We start from the raw sequence: 14,285 nt of genomic DNA, 5'->3' as shown, positions 1-14,285 counted from the left end.
TCTTATGCTAAATAAATGAGATGCAAATTATATCTCCAAATTGGAAGCAAATGGTACAGTTAAAGTTGACGTAGAGAATAGTTTGAATGGATGATTGACACACCCAGACCGAGATCAAGGCATGCTGGCCGTCACGTGAGAATGACGTAGCCATGTGCACAGTGTGGAAGCAATAAAGATAAGAAATATACGAATAATTAAAAACCAAATTACTAGAGTGCACTACTAAACAGAAAGTGATAGGAGTTAGTTAAAACAGTGAACACTCCTAATCAGAGCATAAAGTCTAGGTGCAGTCCAGTAGGACAAGTACTAGTTATACAGTACCAGTAATGTCCTGCTATTATTTAGATAAGTCAGAACTGCCGACGTCCTCAAGCCACCAACATCAAACTTACTTAAAATCTGGAGGGGCCCAAAACAGAAAACATGAGTGGGCAAAAACAAATGTTTTACAAAACCATTTCATTTATCAACATACTAACCCCTCGCTGTAAAACATGTAAAATTTTCCCAGAATTAAGATATAAGCATATACATATATATATATATATCTTAAATCATAACAACTCAATTCATGCTTCACATAATCATATTCATATGTATACCATGCCAAAATATAACAAAGTAAACAATCCAGGTAAGAATGATTTCATAGAAATATGATATGTTAGCCGAAACCCCTGAGGTAGTCTGTACGGTTGAATTCATAGCTCAAAAGTCAATCTAGCCGGAGTCACTATAATGACATATACGGCAATATACTGCACATAAGTCAGAACCACTAAAAAGGGGTCTGTACGACAAGATTGGGTGAAATATAATTATGCTCAACTCTATTATCTCATAATAGTCGGGCGATAAATCGCTAGTCACCTACGAGTTGGAACCATGAATAAGGTCTGTACGACAAGACTGTGCACTTAAGTTAGATCCAATATGAGCATATAGTGCGGGAGGTGACATAAATAAACAGGCCTGTACTTTCTATCTCTGGCTAAATCTCAATCACCCTAGGTGCAGTTTTATGAGCTCAACATCATTTCACATATCATATCATCGATGACTCACATAGCCAAATGTAACTTACCTGAACTTACCTATGCATCCACAGCACCACATTTATATGTATACAACCATGAAATGCATATTCAGAATATAAAAGCATTTGGCATATTATTTCAAAGCATACTTTCCTTAAAAAATGCATTTCTGGGAAATATATCAAGTATATAAATATATACTGAAAACAAAAGCCCACTCACTGGTATGTCGAAGGGTCGTAGCCCCCAAGTCGCCCTTGGATACGCTCGTCCTCGAGATAAGTCTCACCTATATGCGAATTAACTATAAAAACGTTATTTTAAAGAACATAGGCAAAACTAACTAATAACTTCTCATACATTGCTCAAATTGGGTATATGAATATACCACAGTGATCTACACAACCTCAGGATCATCCCTAAATTTTTAGATAATTTTTTCGAGCTCCCAAGCGCCGCCACACGCCGGCAAGGGCATGGTAAAACACGCCCCCACGCGCGGCCAAACCTGACGGATTCCCTAACCACCGTTAGGGAATATTCCGTTAAACCTAACAGATTCCGTTAAAATTGACTGATGGCGTCAGCATATTCTGTCCAAACTGATGGAATATGCCGTCATCTTCTCCGGCGAGTCGCCGATCGTCGGAAAACTAGGTAAAACTTTAAACCTACTATTCTCACTCATTTTTCAACCATTTTTCATGAAATTGGTACCAAAATGAAGCTAATAACATGTAGAATCAGGTTATAATTCTACTAGATTTTTCTTGAGAAAGGTCGATAGCTCGGCTTACCTAGAAACACGTCGATCTCAATCCTACGACGTCCAAATCCTTCCAACGAAGTACCCATAGACTTGTGAGGACCTCCTTAAGCTTCCTATGTCCTTAGAATTCCCTGAAACGCAAGATTTTACGTGTGCATGAATAGTGCATAAAATCGGGGTTAGGGTTTTCTCAGGTTTTCGAAGCATTCACATCCAAACAAGGGTATCAATGTACTCAGGAGGTTACAATGAGTAAGAAGTAAGAACCTTAACTTTAAAGTTTCAATCCGTGAAGTTTCAAGGGCTTTGGATGTTTGTCTGTATGAGTTTGAAGGAGAGAGAGAGAGAGTGAGAGTCCGAGAGAGATGAGAAGGTACGGGAGAGAGAAGAGAGATAGTGTGTGTGTGTGGTCTAGGACTAGTCAACCACAAAAAAGTACCATAACTTAATCCTAATTGGTTCCAAACAATTAGGATTTAAGAATATTAACTCAAAGCTACACTTAAACCACATTACCCAACTAACGTCCAAGGGTATTTAGTCAATTCATGTCGTCGATAAATATATATTTGGGACGGGCTGTGACAATGATGAATGATGATGACTACATTTTGGTCATCAAACAAGACCAGCACGTGGTAAGTGGTGGTATTTGTGATCACCAAAAGAAAAATAATGAATTATTGGCGAGATGATATGATGGTCATTAGCTTGGTTTTTGGTAAATGATGTAACAAATTGTGGCTTATAGATAGGATTGGCCTTTGGTGGCGATGTGATAAAGCTTTAGCCTAGATAGGCTTTTAGCTTGTTTGAAAAGTCAAAGATAGCCAAATTGGAGGATATGCTTTAATTTATGGCACTCGTTTCATTACGCCAAGTTGACCTAATAAATTTTTATATGATTTAATACGAAAATAATAGATTTTCGATCGACACAATAACTAATCGGGTTGTTATCAGGTCACACGATAAGAACCCGTTAATAACAGGTCCTTAACAGGTTTACACAAATGTGACACGCATGTAACCCTCGTACCAAGAAACATAATCTGGATTGATGAGAGAGGTGCAATTATTGGAATCATCATGTAGCATTTGAGGCGGTGGAGGTGTTGATCCATCAACTATGTTGATGAAATTGTAACAACGAAACATTGGAGCGAACAAAGCACTCCAAGTTAGATAATTGGTAGTTGTGAGCTTAATCAGCACCATGTATCCAATGTTCTAAATCATGACGGAGGAAGTGCCAGATGAGTGATTGTGACAGAGGAAGTCATCGGATGAGGTTGATGAACTTAAGTTGTAGAATCAAAGGAAGGAGAAGCAGAATCTGTCATTGATGTGAAAAGCTAGGGTTTTGGAGATAGAGAAAGTGCAGAGATCGCGATCCAGATCGCTGAGAAAAAATGAGGAAGAAATTGTACAAGATGAAGCGTGTTTGGATCAGGTCGTGAGATAGAAGGCGATTGATACCATATTGGGAATAATCTTTTCATTGAATGAATAATAATATTACAACATGTATATATACAAGTATTCTCAACTAATGAGAGAAAAATCTCATTCTAACTAACTGAAAACAACTATAACAAACTATCCAATATCTAAGGAATATCTTTTACACTTGTATTTACATTTTTACCCTCAATATAAGGAGCCTCGGACTCGCAGCATGCAAATTTGGAGTGCTCCACCCCTAACTTAGGTGAAATGTAAGGGTTGTTTTCAGGAACCAGGAAGGTGAGTTTGTGGTTGGACTCTCGATCCACATTGCACATGATGCCTCTCCATTGCAGGTGGAGTTATTGGCAGTTAGAATGACTCTATTGTTTGCCAATGAGTTGATTCTAGATGAAGGGCCTGTGTAATTTGAAGGGGATTTGGATATTGTACTCACTACCATGAAGAGACAAGAAGAGGGTGTGTCCACTATTGGACCAATTATCAATGACATTAGGCGACTGCTATTACTTTCATTTACCAAGGTGAGAGCTTCCCATGTTCAACGGGAAGCCAATCAGGTGGCACATCGGCTAGCACGAACATGAATTGGTAATGATACTGAGATGGTGTGGTTTGAAGATCTGTGGGATTTAATTATGGATGTTTTGTTGGAAGATTGTTCTAGGTAGTAATTGATTTGATTGTCCTATTAAGAGGTTAGTTCTCTTTGTTTGAGTGTGCGGAACACTCTTTTTTCCTTTGTTTGGTTTGAAATCCCTAACAAAATTTTTATCGAGGCTCAGCACGCACCATATCCTCTATGTTTGTGTACGTGTTCTCTTCTTAATGAATATTGTTTTTTTTCCTCAAAATTTGCATGCCTTATTTTTTTAATTTTTTTGGGGTAAATTACATTTTACTACCTTAGGTTTGAGATCTATTTCAATCTCATACAACATCTTTAAAAAAAAATCACTTTCATACCTCAAATACTATTTTACTATTTTATTTCAATATAATATATGGTTACATTTTTTATCCATTGTCCTGTTAAGAGCTGACGTGGCTGTCACATTTGTGCCACGTGCCTAAAAAATAATTTTTTAATGCAAGTAAAAATAATTAATTTTAAAAAAAAATTGCCCTGAACCCTATCATTTCCCTTTCCCCACAACCCCCCACCCATCTCTTCGACAATCTCCAGCTTCTTGTCTCCGGCCTCCTCCTTCTTCCAACACCACCAGAACCACCACTACTACAATCACCATATCCACAACCACCACCATCACCGATCAGCGTCCGTTCAGCCTCCTCCTCTCCGTCTTCGTCCGTCCGGTTCTCCATCAACCACCGCTCGATCTCTCACAACCATTATGCGAACCGATCCATCGCTATTTCGAAGATAACCAAACCGATTTCGATGCCGAAGAAGACCTGTATGTGCTCGCCGACATCACATCGGGGATCGTTTCGCTGCAGCCTTCACAAGAACCAAGGAGGGAGTCAAAACACCAGATCTTTCCCATCAAATAGGTTGAATATACGCAGATCCGCTATGACGAACTCGCTGGTTCGAATCAGTGGAGTCGAAGGCAAGTGGGTGAAGTGAGCCTTGACCACCCTGATTCGGCCTTTCGCTCACTAGCAGCGGCGGAGAGCTGGGTTTCAATTGAACTTCCTTGGCGACCCGCTCCACTCGAAAACCGTCGAAATGGTGGATGTGGTTCGGCGAAACTAGCTGGACAGCGACGGCGGGTTTAGGATGGGCCTTCTAGGCCCGGGAGTGGTGGCGAGAGGAGGAGGAAGAGGATGATTGCCCGGATCCCCTTTTCAAATTTTTATTTATTTTTTGCTGAGTTGGTATGACGTGGCAGATGGATATCCATAGGGGTGGATTTTTTTGCCAAATTGCCGTGCCAACCGAATTGCCAACTGTGCCATACCGATTTTGTGCCAAATTTGTTGTACCAATCGGTAATGGTACGGTATTGTACCGTACCGAAATTTCATGGTACGGTATTGGTAATGGATACCATTACCACGGTATTACCATACCATACCGAAAATCCAATATAATTTATAATTTATAAATTATATAATAGATAATTATATAATACATATTTATAATATTCCAATAATTTGAAAATAAAACTCTACTTATATTAGCATTGTTGTTGGTGACTTTGATCTCTTAAAATTGTGGAAATCAAACACAAAAGAGTTCCTAATTCTTTCACACATAGCCAAAATATCTTTGTAACCCCCACTTATACTGTTGCTAGTGAAAATGCATTTAGCCTAGGGAGAAGGGTTGTGGACCCTTTTAGGGTATCCTTGACTCCTAAAATAATGGAGGCACTAGTGTATACTAGTGGTTGGCTTAGGGCAGATGAAGTAAACTTCTACAAGGAACCAACGGAAGATATGCTTCAATTTTACAAGGAAATGGAAGAAGAGAAAACAAGAAAGATATGCTTTAATTTTTTTAGTAAATTTGTTATTAAATGGTTTTTAACTTTAATTCTTCTTGCTACTAATTAATATGTTTTCTTTGTTTGTAATGTAGGCTTGACACAAACTCAATCTTCTACAAGTTCAATGCGTCCTCCAAAAGCTTCGACATCTCAAGCTTGAATAACTGATCAATGAATTCTCCTTTTTGAAGTTTACTTCCAATTTTCATTTGGTTTGAAACTTTAATTTCTATTTGGATTGTTAACTTCTATTTGTTTTGGTTCGTAACTTCTATTTGGATTGTAAGCTTAATTTTCATGATGAACCTTGATGCATCATTTGAATTATTATGTGTGTGAATTGTGAATGATGAATAATAGATGAATTTAATCTATAATGTATGAGATAAAGGTACAAAAAAAAAATGTTTTGCCCTTGAATTGGGTTAAAAAAACAAAAACATATTTTGTCTCAAAACAAAATGGCAATTACCATTACCATACCATGCCAACCGAACTTTTGGCAATACCGAACTTCGGTATACCGAAAGTTTGGTACGGTAATGGTAATAGATTTTATCAAACCGAAAGTTTGGTACGATAATTGGTACGATAATTGGTACAAGGGTTTTGGTACGGTAACCGTACCGAACCCACCCCTAGATATCCACGTATGCAAGTTTTGGAGGGAGTGGGTTGACGAGTAATGGGATCCATTACTGCCACATCAGCTCTTAACGGACCAATGAATAGAAAATGTAACGGACATATTATATTGAAATAAAATAATAAATGAGGTATGAAAATGAAATTTTTTGAGAATGTTATATGTGGTTATAATATACCTCAAACCTGAGAATACGGTAAATTGTAATTTACCTTTTTTTTCAAAAAAAAAAAAACGTGTCCGTCTCTTATTTTGGCCGAAGCATCTAGTCAGTTGAGTGCCGCGGTCAACAAAAGTGAACACATAACATCGATATTTGATTATCCATAACAGTAACATTCATGTCGTGCTGCAGAAAAGGAGTTCCCAAATAAATGGAACCACCTGCCCTAACCACTTCCACATATGGACGTATTTGCACCGCGTTAATACGGGACCCAAATCTCCAACCCAGAAAAACAGATGGGACTCAAAATCCCCATCAAACAAACCTTTATTATATAATATAATAAACCGTGTCAAATCATATTTAATGCATACGACTTTCACAAGGGGCAGCTTTGCGTGGACTTGGAAGTCACAGCAGCATAGAAGATTTGAACATTCATCCCCTTCGGATCAGGATCCTCTCCTGAGCTAAAGATGAAGATCCTCTTTATCAATGGGTGTGGACCGTTGGATAAAAATTCAACAGTTACAAGCAAAAAGTTCTTTTAAAGTTATAATAATTATAGCCGTTGAATTTTCATCCAACGGCCCACATCTGAGAAAGATCCTCATCTTAGCTCAGGAGGATCCTGGTCCATCCCCTTCGTCTCTATTTATTTCAGGTATTTAAATGAACAACCTTTCTGTGTGGTTCTTTCAGGTCTTCACTAATTCCTCCTTTGATGCTGATCCAGTTTTCCCCAAGAAAACACAGAAATTATGGCTTCTGCAGGATCAGCATCCAGCCGTTCACTTCAAGACACCCCCACCTGGGCTTTGGCAGCAGTTTGCTTTGTGTTCATTTTTCTCTCTCTATTTATAGAGCACTTGATCCATCTCATTAGCAAGGTATGTACATGTTACCTTTTGTAATATATTACCATCAAACTTGTTGAAAAAGTCAAATGGTTTTTTAAACTGGTTTCACTAATTTCAAATTTTCTTTAATTTGATCATGTTTTTTGATGCAGTGGCTCAAAAAACACAGAAAAACCGCCTTGTTCGAGGCCGTAGAGAAGCTCAAATCAGGTAAGTTATTTCTGTTTGCTGATTCATTAGAAAAAGAACTCAGAACCTATCCTAATTCTGAGAGTATTCTTCCCACGTAGGCAGTTTATGCAGAATGTATGTTCTAGTTGGTAATTTGACACAATTTGCTGAATCAAATTTTTTATTTTTTTGGTGCAGTGCTTATACTCCTGGGATTTATGTCACTAATTTTAACAGTATCACAAAGATCCATATCCAAAATATGCATACCCACAAAAGTTGCATTCACCATGCTTCCCTGCAGAAAAAATGCACCAACAAAAACCACCAAAGCTCTTGGTTTAGAGCAAATACCAATAGAAAGAATGCTTGCAGCAGCCAATACCAGTGAGGATCACTGTGAATCCCAGGTATGTTATTAAGTATTTTGCTTTTATTGATATATTTTTGCGATGAAGAGGGTAGTTGTTTTTCTCTTTTAATTTAGTTTTATTATTTAATTAAAAGAAATTTTGGGTTTGCAGGGAAAGACCTCATTTATATCTCAAGGGGGGCTCAATCAGCTCAACAATTTCATCTTTATTTTGGCAGTTATGCAGATTGTGTATAGTGTTCTCACCATGGCTTTAGGAAGGGCCAAGGTATGCATTTCTAATTTTTCACTCTTTTTCTTTTGTATAACATTTTTTTTTTTCCACACATTGGCATCGTGCGAGAGCAACAATCTTTAGAGTCCAAAGCATGTATCATGCAAAACAGTCGATCGTTCAATAATTGTATGTGAACAACAGTTTGGGTGTTTATAGCTCTTCCATCGCCAACTCTCAACCATAATCCCACCCAATGTTCTCCAAATCACACCTCACCGACAGTTTGGGGTTGAGAACCTGGTTGTTAAAAATAGTAGAATCCCAATTAAATTTCTACAAATTGACTTTTTTTTTTTTTTTTAGATTTTGAGAATGCATCCCAACCTGAAACTGAAAAGAATTTGTTTGTTTCACATGGAAAACCTTTGCCCCCCCTCCAAGGCAGCCGGGGGGAGCTTTGAGCATTGAAAGGCAGAAAAAATGCATTAAGATTCGGATCATGTGTCATGTCATATAGTCAAAGGAAAAGTATATAATTTTTCAAATTATTCTAATCCTATTTGTGTTACATATGTATTATCTTACTACATGTTAATTAATTATAAAAATATTGTGGCAGCCACTTCAATTTGTTGTATTCTAAATCTTTAGTCGAAAAAAATAAAACATACATTCTAGAAGAAATGTTAAGAAGACTCTTAAAATGAGACTTTCCATAGATTATTTGTCACCTCATTGTTTAACGTTAATTCTCATACCAACATCATAAAATATTGTGCCAAAAATATAAAATGGCGAGTTCATGAAGAGTCCCATTTTTAAAACAAGTCTTTGCATTTATAATATTCTAGTGGCTTTTACTTAAATGGCAGAGCACTTTATTTCCCTTGTAATAATTTATTAATTTATAACTAATTGGTTACTCGGGTAACTAGTTTAACATTGCGTTCAAACAAATTTACAGATGAGGCGTTGGGAAGCATGGGAAAAAGAAACTCAGACAGTGGAATACCAAGTGGCAAATGGTATGATAAACAATGACATAAAATTCTTAATCGTTTTAGGTGTAATCTTAATTTGTTTCATTTGTTCCATAATTCAATTTCAATAAAGTACAGCAGGTAATTCAATCTTCTTTTTTCAATACTCAACTTCTTTTGGGTATAGATCCTAATCGGTTTAGGTTTACAAGGCAGACTACATTTGCTCTTCGACATATGAGTTCTTGTACAGGAAGAGGAACCACTGCTCAACTGTGGATTGTGAGTTGATTTTCTTTTCACTTTAATTATTGTTATTATTATAATCATAAGATTTTATGTTAACATATATGTGGTTGTCCTGAATCATGATAAGTTTTTTGCTCATAATTAATTATTGGGTAAATTATATAAAACTACCTCAACTATTGGGTCATTAACAGTTTCATACCTAAGTTTCAATGTCATATCTCATCTACGAATTTGCTACAATTTCATACCTCCCGTCAGTTGTCTGTTAATTCATCTGTTAAATGTTGACGTGACTTGAGACATGGCCCATTTTCTATTAAAAAATTATTAAAATAATAATTTACCCTAAAAAAAAAAAAACCCCACACCCATCTTCCCTGACCCCTTCCCCTTCCCTTTCCCTTCCCTTTCCCTACAACCCCCTTTCCCTTCCCCACCCACGCCAACATCTCCACCCGCCACCACCTCATTCACCCTCGACCCCTCCCTTCCCTTTCCCTACAACCCCCTTTCCCTTCCCCACCCACGCCAACATCTCCACCCGCCACCACCTCATTCACCCTCGACCCCTTTACCACTCATGCCAACAACTCCAACCTTCCCCACATCCTCTCTTCCTCCTCCCTCCAACAGCTCCAACCCCTCATTCCCTTCCCCCCGTCGGTCCCCCCCCCCACCCCCCCCCCCCGGCCCCCAAAACCTTCATTCCAAGCCTAGAACCCCTTTCCTGCAACCCACCCCTTTATTCCCCCTCGCGTCTTCCCCAAACCCACTGCGCACCCATCCTCCACCTCCTCCTCCGCACCCACCCTCGCACCCACCCTCTGCACCCACCCTCTTCCCTCCTCTACACACCCCACTCCTTAAATCCACATCCATTCCCCCCACCCAAAACCTCCAGTTCGTCTTCCCCCCACCCCCTCTCCCCCCATCGAGCCCAACTTGCAACCCAGAAAAGAAAAGAAAAAAAAAATCTACATCCCTTCTTCCCCCGACCCCCCCCCCTTCCCTGCACCCACCCTCTCGGGGAAGATGAAGATGGTGATTTTTTTTTTTCTGGGTTGCAGGTTGGGCTTGGGTGGGGGGAGAGGTTAGTGAAGCAAGAGGAGGAGGAGGAGGAGGAGGAGTGGGAAAGGGAGTAGCGCCATGGGAGGGAGGAGGAGATGGAGGAAGAGAGGGCGCGGGGGGTTCTGGAGTGAAGGGAGGAAGGGTGCAGGGGAGGGAAGACGGGTGGTTGGGAGGCTCGGGAGGGGAGGTGAAGAGAGTGGGGGAGAGGGAGGTGGTTGGGAGGCTCGGGAGGGGGAAAGGGGGTGTTGCGGGGGAGGTGGGGATGAGGTTTTGGGTTTGGAAGGGGGGGACGGATGAGGAAGATGGGAAGGGGGGATGGGTTTCGCCGGGGGGGGGGGGGGGATATGGGATCTGGGTTTGGGTTTCTTTTTTTTTTAATTTAATATTTAATTATTTTTTTTTAATAGAAAATGGATCCCGTCACTTGCCATGTTAGCATTTTAACGTAGGAATTGACAAACAACTGACGGAATGTATGAAATTGTAACAAATTCGTAGATGAGGTATGACATTGAAATTTTATAAAGACGAGGTATGAAATTGTTAATGACCCAATAGCTGAGGTAGTTCTGTGTAATTTACCCTTAATTATTAAATTGTTAATTATGTATTATGCAGAGGTGCTTCTTCCGGCAGTTCTATCATTCAGTGGACAAAGTTGACTACCTCACTTTGCGCCACGGTTTCGTTTCAGTGAGTATATGTAAATAGACAAACAAATAAGACATCAAAAATATATCATTCTGTTTACTGTTAATTAATTGGTTCTCATATCTCAGTAGTTTATATCTCAAGTATGTTTTTCACAAATTTTGCAGACTCATTTGTCCACAAACCACAATGCATTCGATTTCCAAAAGTACATACAACGATCACTGGACGATGATTTTAGAACTGTAGTCGGAATCAGGTTGCCGCTTGTAATTTTTATTAAATTTTAATTAGAAAACCTGAGTTCATTAAGGTTGGTAATTATATATACAATTAATTTAGTTTGTTCATGTTGGCTAATTGTGTGTTTGTGAAATCCATCACTTGGCAGCCCTCTCCTGTGGTTTATTGTCGTCATCTTCATCCTCCTTGATGTCCATGGTAATTAAGAAGCAACCAATTAAGTCCTTAATTTGCTTATTCAACCTAAATAATTTCTTTAGTTTCTGGTTGGTACTAATTAACTATATGAACTTAAACAGGTTGGCAGGTGTATCTCTTGGTATCATTTGTGCCACTAATTGTATGTACTAAATTTTAAACTAGCTCTTTCTAATCATGGTTTTACTTTACTAATTCTTGTAGTAATTAAGGGCTAATTAAGATGTGTTCGTAGATAGTGCTAGTTCTTGGAACCAAACTTGAAGTAGTAGTAGCAAACATGGCTCATCAACTTCATGACCAGGATAATGTGATTAAAGGAACTCCTCTGGTGCAACCAAAAGACAGTCACTTCTGGTTCAGTCAACCGCAGTTCGTCTTGACTCTTTTACATCTCACTTTGTTTATGGTAAATACTAATCTTCTTTCTTAACTCCGTATGAGTACTAATGCCTAATTAATCATCTCAGTTATTACTATGATCAAATTAACTGACATGATTTCGTCTTTGCAGAATGCCTTTGAACTTGCTTTCTTTATATGGGTCACGGTACGTGTTATTAATTTCCACTTGTTCGTTATTTAGTTAGAAATGTGTTGTTATCTTGACATACATTTTGTTATTTTTATCATATTCTCTATCTAAACTAATAAACCATTAATTAGATTAACCATTACCTGAATATATATATATATATATATATATATATGTTATTTATTAGATCGACAACATGATAATATAACACGTCAGACTGTTTGATAAAAGTACACTACTCCGGTTTAGTCAATCGATATAGTACTCGAGATAAAAGTTACTTTGTTCTAATGAAAATTAAGATAAAAACTAACATACCTCTCCTTTCTTAATTATTTTCAGATGCAATTTGGGATACACTCCTGCTACCATGAACACATATATATTATAATCGTACGAGTGGTTTTAGCGTAAGTACCAACGCTCATCTTCGAATCTTCCTCTACTTTCTCTCATCATCTACATATCTACACTCAATTTTGCACATGTCTGTCATTGTACAAATCAGATGCTACTTAGCATTGTTCTACTAAAAGTAAATGGTTGACAAATTTCTGTAGGGTGACGGTTCAAGTGATGTGCAGTTACATTACTCTTCCCCTCTATGCTCTAGTGACCCAGGTAATGCATGCCTTTACTTGCATATGAGCATATAGTTGTTTTCTCTCGTCAGATACTATGTTATGCTATGCGTCAAACTATCAATGTGAATCACACAGTCGAATACAATCCAATCGATCAACTGTTAAAAACTCACAGTTTGATAGTGTAACATATCATTTGATAAGAAGAATATAACCCTCGATATTGTACACCTAAACTCGGGTTATACATGCATGCAGATGGGATCAAATTTCAAGAGTGCAGCAGTGCTTGAAGAGCAAACAACAAATGTTATAAAGCAGTGGCACGCTGACGTGAAGAGAAGGAGGAAAAATAAATCACACTATTCACAATCTGGTCATGACGAAAATTCGTCTAGAATCATGCATTCCCCTGATTTCTCTTCACATCGCCCCCAATTAACTTTCGCCGAAATGAACCAGAGTCATCCTAGAGAAACTGAGAATTTTCATGATAACCAAGAAATTGTTGAGGATCATCAAGAAGGGGCTGGCCAAAATGAAATTGAATTAGCCAGTAATGCGTCATCTACTGAGGTACATATAGGAATGCCTGAGGTCACCAGAACACACACTTAATCCTTTCTGGCAAAACCAAACAAGTGTGATAAATAGGTTAGCCCATTAATTAGAGGATTGGAGTTTCTCGTTTCAATTTTGGCATACCCTGTATATACCGATTATAATTTGAATGTTTTGTTAACCCATTATCCTCTATATCTTGTTTTTAAGGTAATAAATATTTTATTAATCAAATGAAACCAAGAACATCATCCATCGACAATACAATTCCATGATTACGAACGCAATAGAAAAGACAATACAAAAATCCCCACATAACCACATTTAACCAAATGGAACAACAACGCTCAAGAGGGCAAAACCTTGCATCACTTTTTGATGAACTTGCAAAATACCATGTTCATTCGGCAAAGAAGCCATGCTACGAGACACCATGGCAATGCCCTCATAGGCTTTTGATAACGAAACCACACAAAAGCTCTCCTCTTGAGAAAGAGAAAGTGACCACAATCACAACCACAAAGACTCTTCTCGACAAAGCAAGAGAGCGACCATCATGAAAAAGAAAAAAAAAGAAATAGAAGGAAGGGATCAAGGATTGTTGTCGACCTAAGGTCAAAATTGGGGCCGGTGGTCGTAGGTTTTCTTTGATATATTTTTCCTCTTGCGGCTAGGTTTTTTTTCTTGATCACCATCCTTATCTCCTCTTTCATTCTCTAAAGAACCCAAAACCCACCTTCTGCAGAACCAGGTTGTCAAAAATTGCAGAGACGGGTTGTAGATGGTGAACGGTCAATGATGCAGATGCCTGCATATGGTGAATCGAAAATTGCAGAACCCACCTAGACTGCCGACTAGAGCTGCATATGACCGCCTAAAGCGCCTAGGCGCTCGCCTATTTCCTCCCGGCTTTTGTAAATGTACTGACCAAAATCGTAGCGGAGCACTGTTGCCCAGTGCTTAGGTGGCCGCCTAAGGCAACAAAGAAACATTTGTTAAAGGAATCAACATGTAGTACAAGATATGAGACAAGAGTAATGCCCTT

The 14,285-nt window shown here is 38.5% G+C and overlaps 1 protein-coding gene and 1 pseudogene across 2 annotated transcripts; both read left to right on the top strand.

Moving 5' to 3' along the window:
- The first annotated feature begins 4,421 nt into the window (after window positions 1-4,421).
- LOC126590230 (uncharacterized) lies at window positions 4,422-5,140 on the top strand (annotated as a pseudogene).
- A 2,074-nt stretch (window positions 5,141-7,214) lies between these two features.
- LOC126590854 (MLO-like protein 3) lies at window positions 7,215-13,428 on the top strand. Of its 2 annotated transcripts, XM_050256367.1 has the most exons (15): window positions 7,216-7,437; window positions 7,560-7,617; window positions 7,777-7,988; window positions 8,103-8,219; window positions 9,133-9,193; window positions 9,336-9,430; window positions 11,087-11,161; window positions 11,287-11,378; window positions 11,511-11,560; window positions 11,662-11,702; window positions 11,796-11,969; window positions 12,075-12,110; window positions 12,438-12,505; window positions 12,656-12,716; window positions 12,938-13,428. In XM_050256367.1, exons 1-15 carry the CDS (start codon window positions 7,309-7,311, stop codon window positions 13,295-13,297), a joined length of 1,629 nt encoding a protein of 542 aa, XP_050112324.1. In that variant the 5' UTR covers window positions 7,216-7,308; the 3' UTR covers window positions 13,298-13,428. The 2 variants fall into 2 exon arrangements, with proteins under 2 accessions (XP_050112325.1, XP_050112324.1); XM_050256368.1 differs by lacking the exon at window positions 11,087-11,161 and having other exon boundaries at window positions 7,215-7,437.
- The last annotated feature ends 857 nt before the right edge of the window (window positions 13,429-14,285 follow it).

Source organism: Malus sylvestris, chromosome 11 (assembly GCF_916048215.2).
Source record: "Malus sylvestris chromosome 11, drMalSylv7.2, whole genome shotgun sequence".
Taxonomy (NCBI): domain Eukaryota; kingdom Viridiplantae; phylum Streptophyta; class Magnoliopsida; order Rosales; family Rosaceae; genus Malus; species Malus sylvestris.
The sequence above is the reverse complement of the archived record's forward strand: the minus strand, read 5'-3'. Positions and strand labels throughout refer to the sequence as shown.

Bases quoted from the DNA above. Each gene is read 5' to 3' on its own strand.
- LOC126590854 (XM_050256367.1), top strand. From the start codon at position 7,309: ATGGCTTCTGCAGGATCAGCATCCAGCCGTTCACTTCAAGACACCCCC. The intron at 7,438-7,559 runs GTATGTACATGT...TTTTTGATGCAG, and splicing joins TGATCCATCTCATTAGCAAG to TGGCTCAAAAAACACAGAAA. The intron at 11,703-11,795 runs GTATGTACTAAA...ATGTGTTCGTAG, and splicing joins TATCATTTGTGCCACTAATT to ATAGTGCTAGTTCTTGGAAC.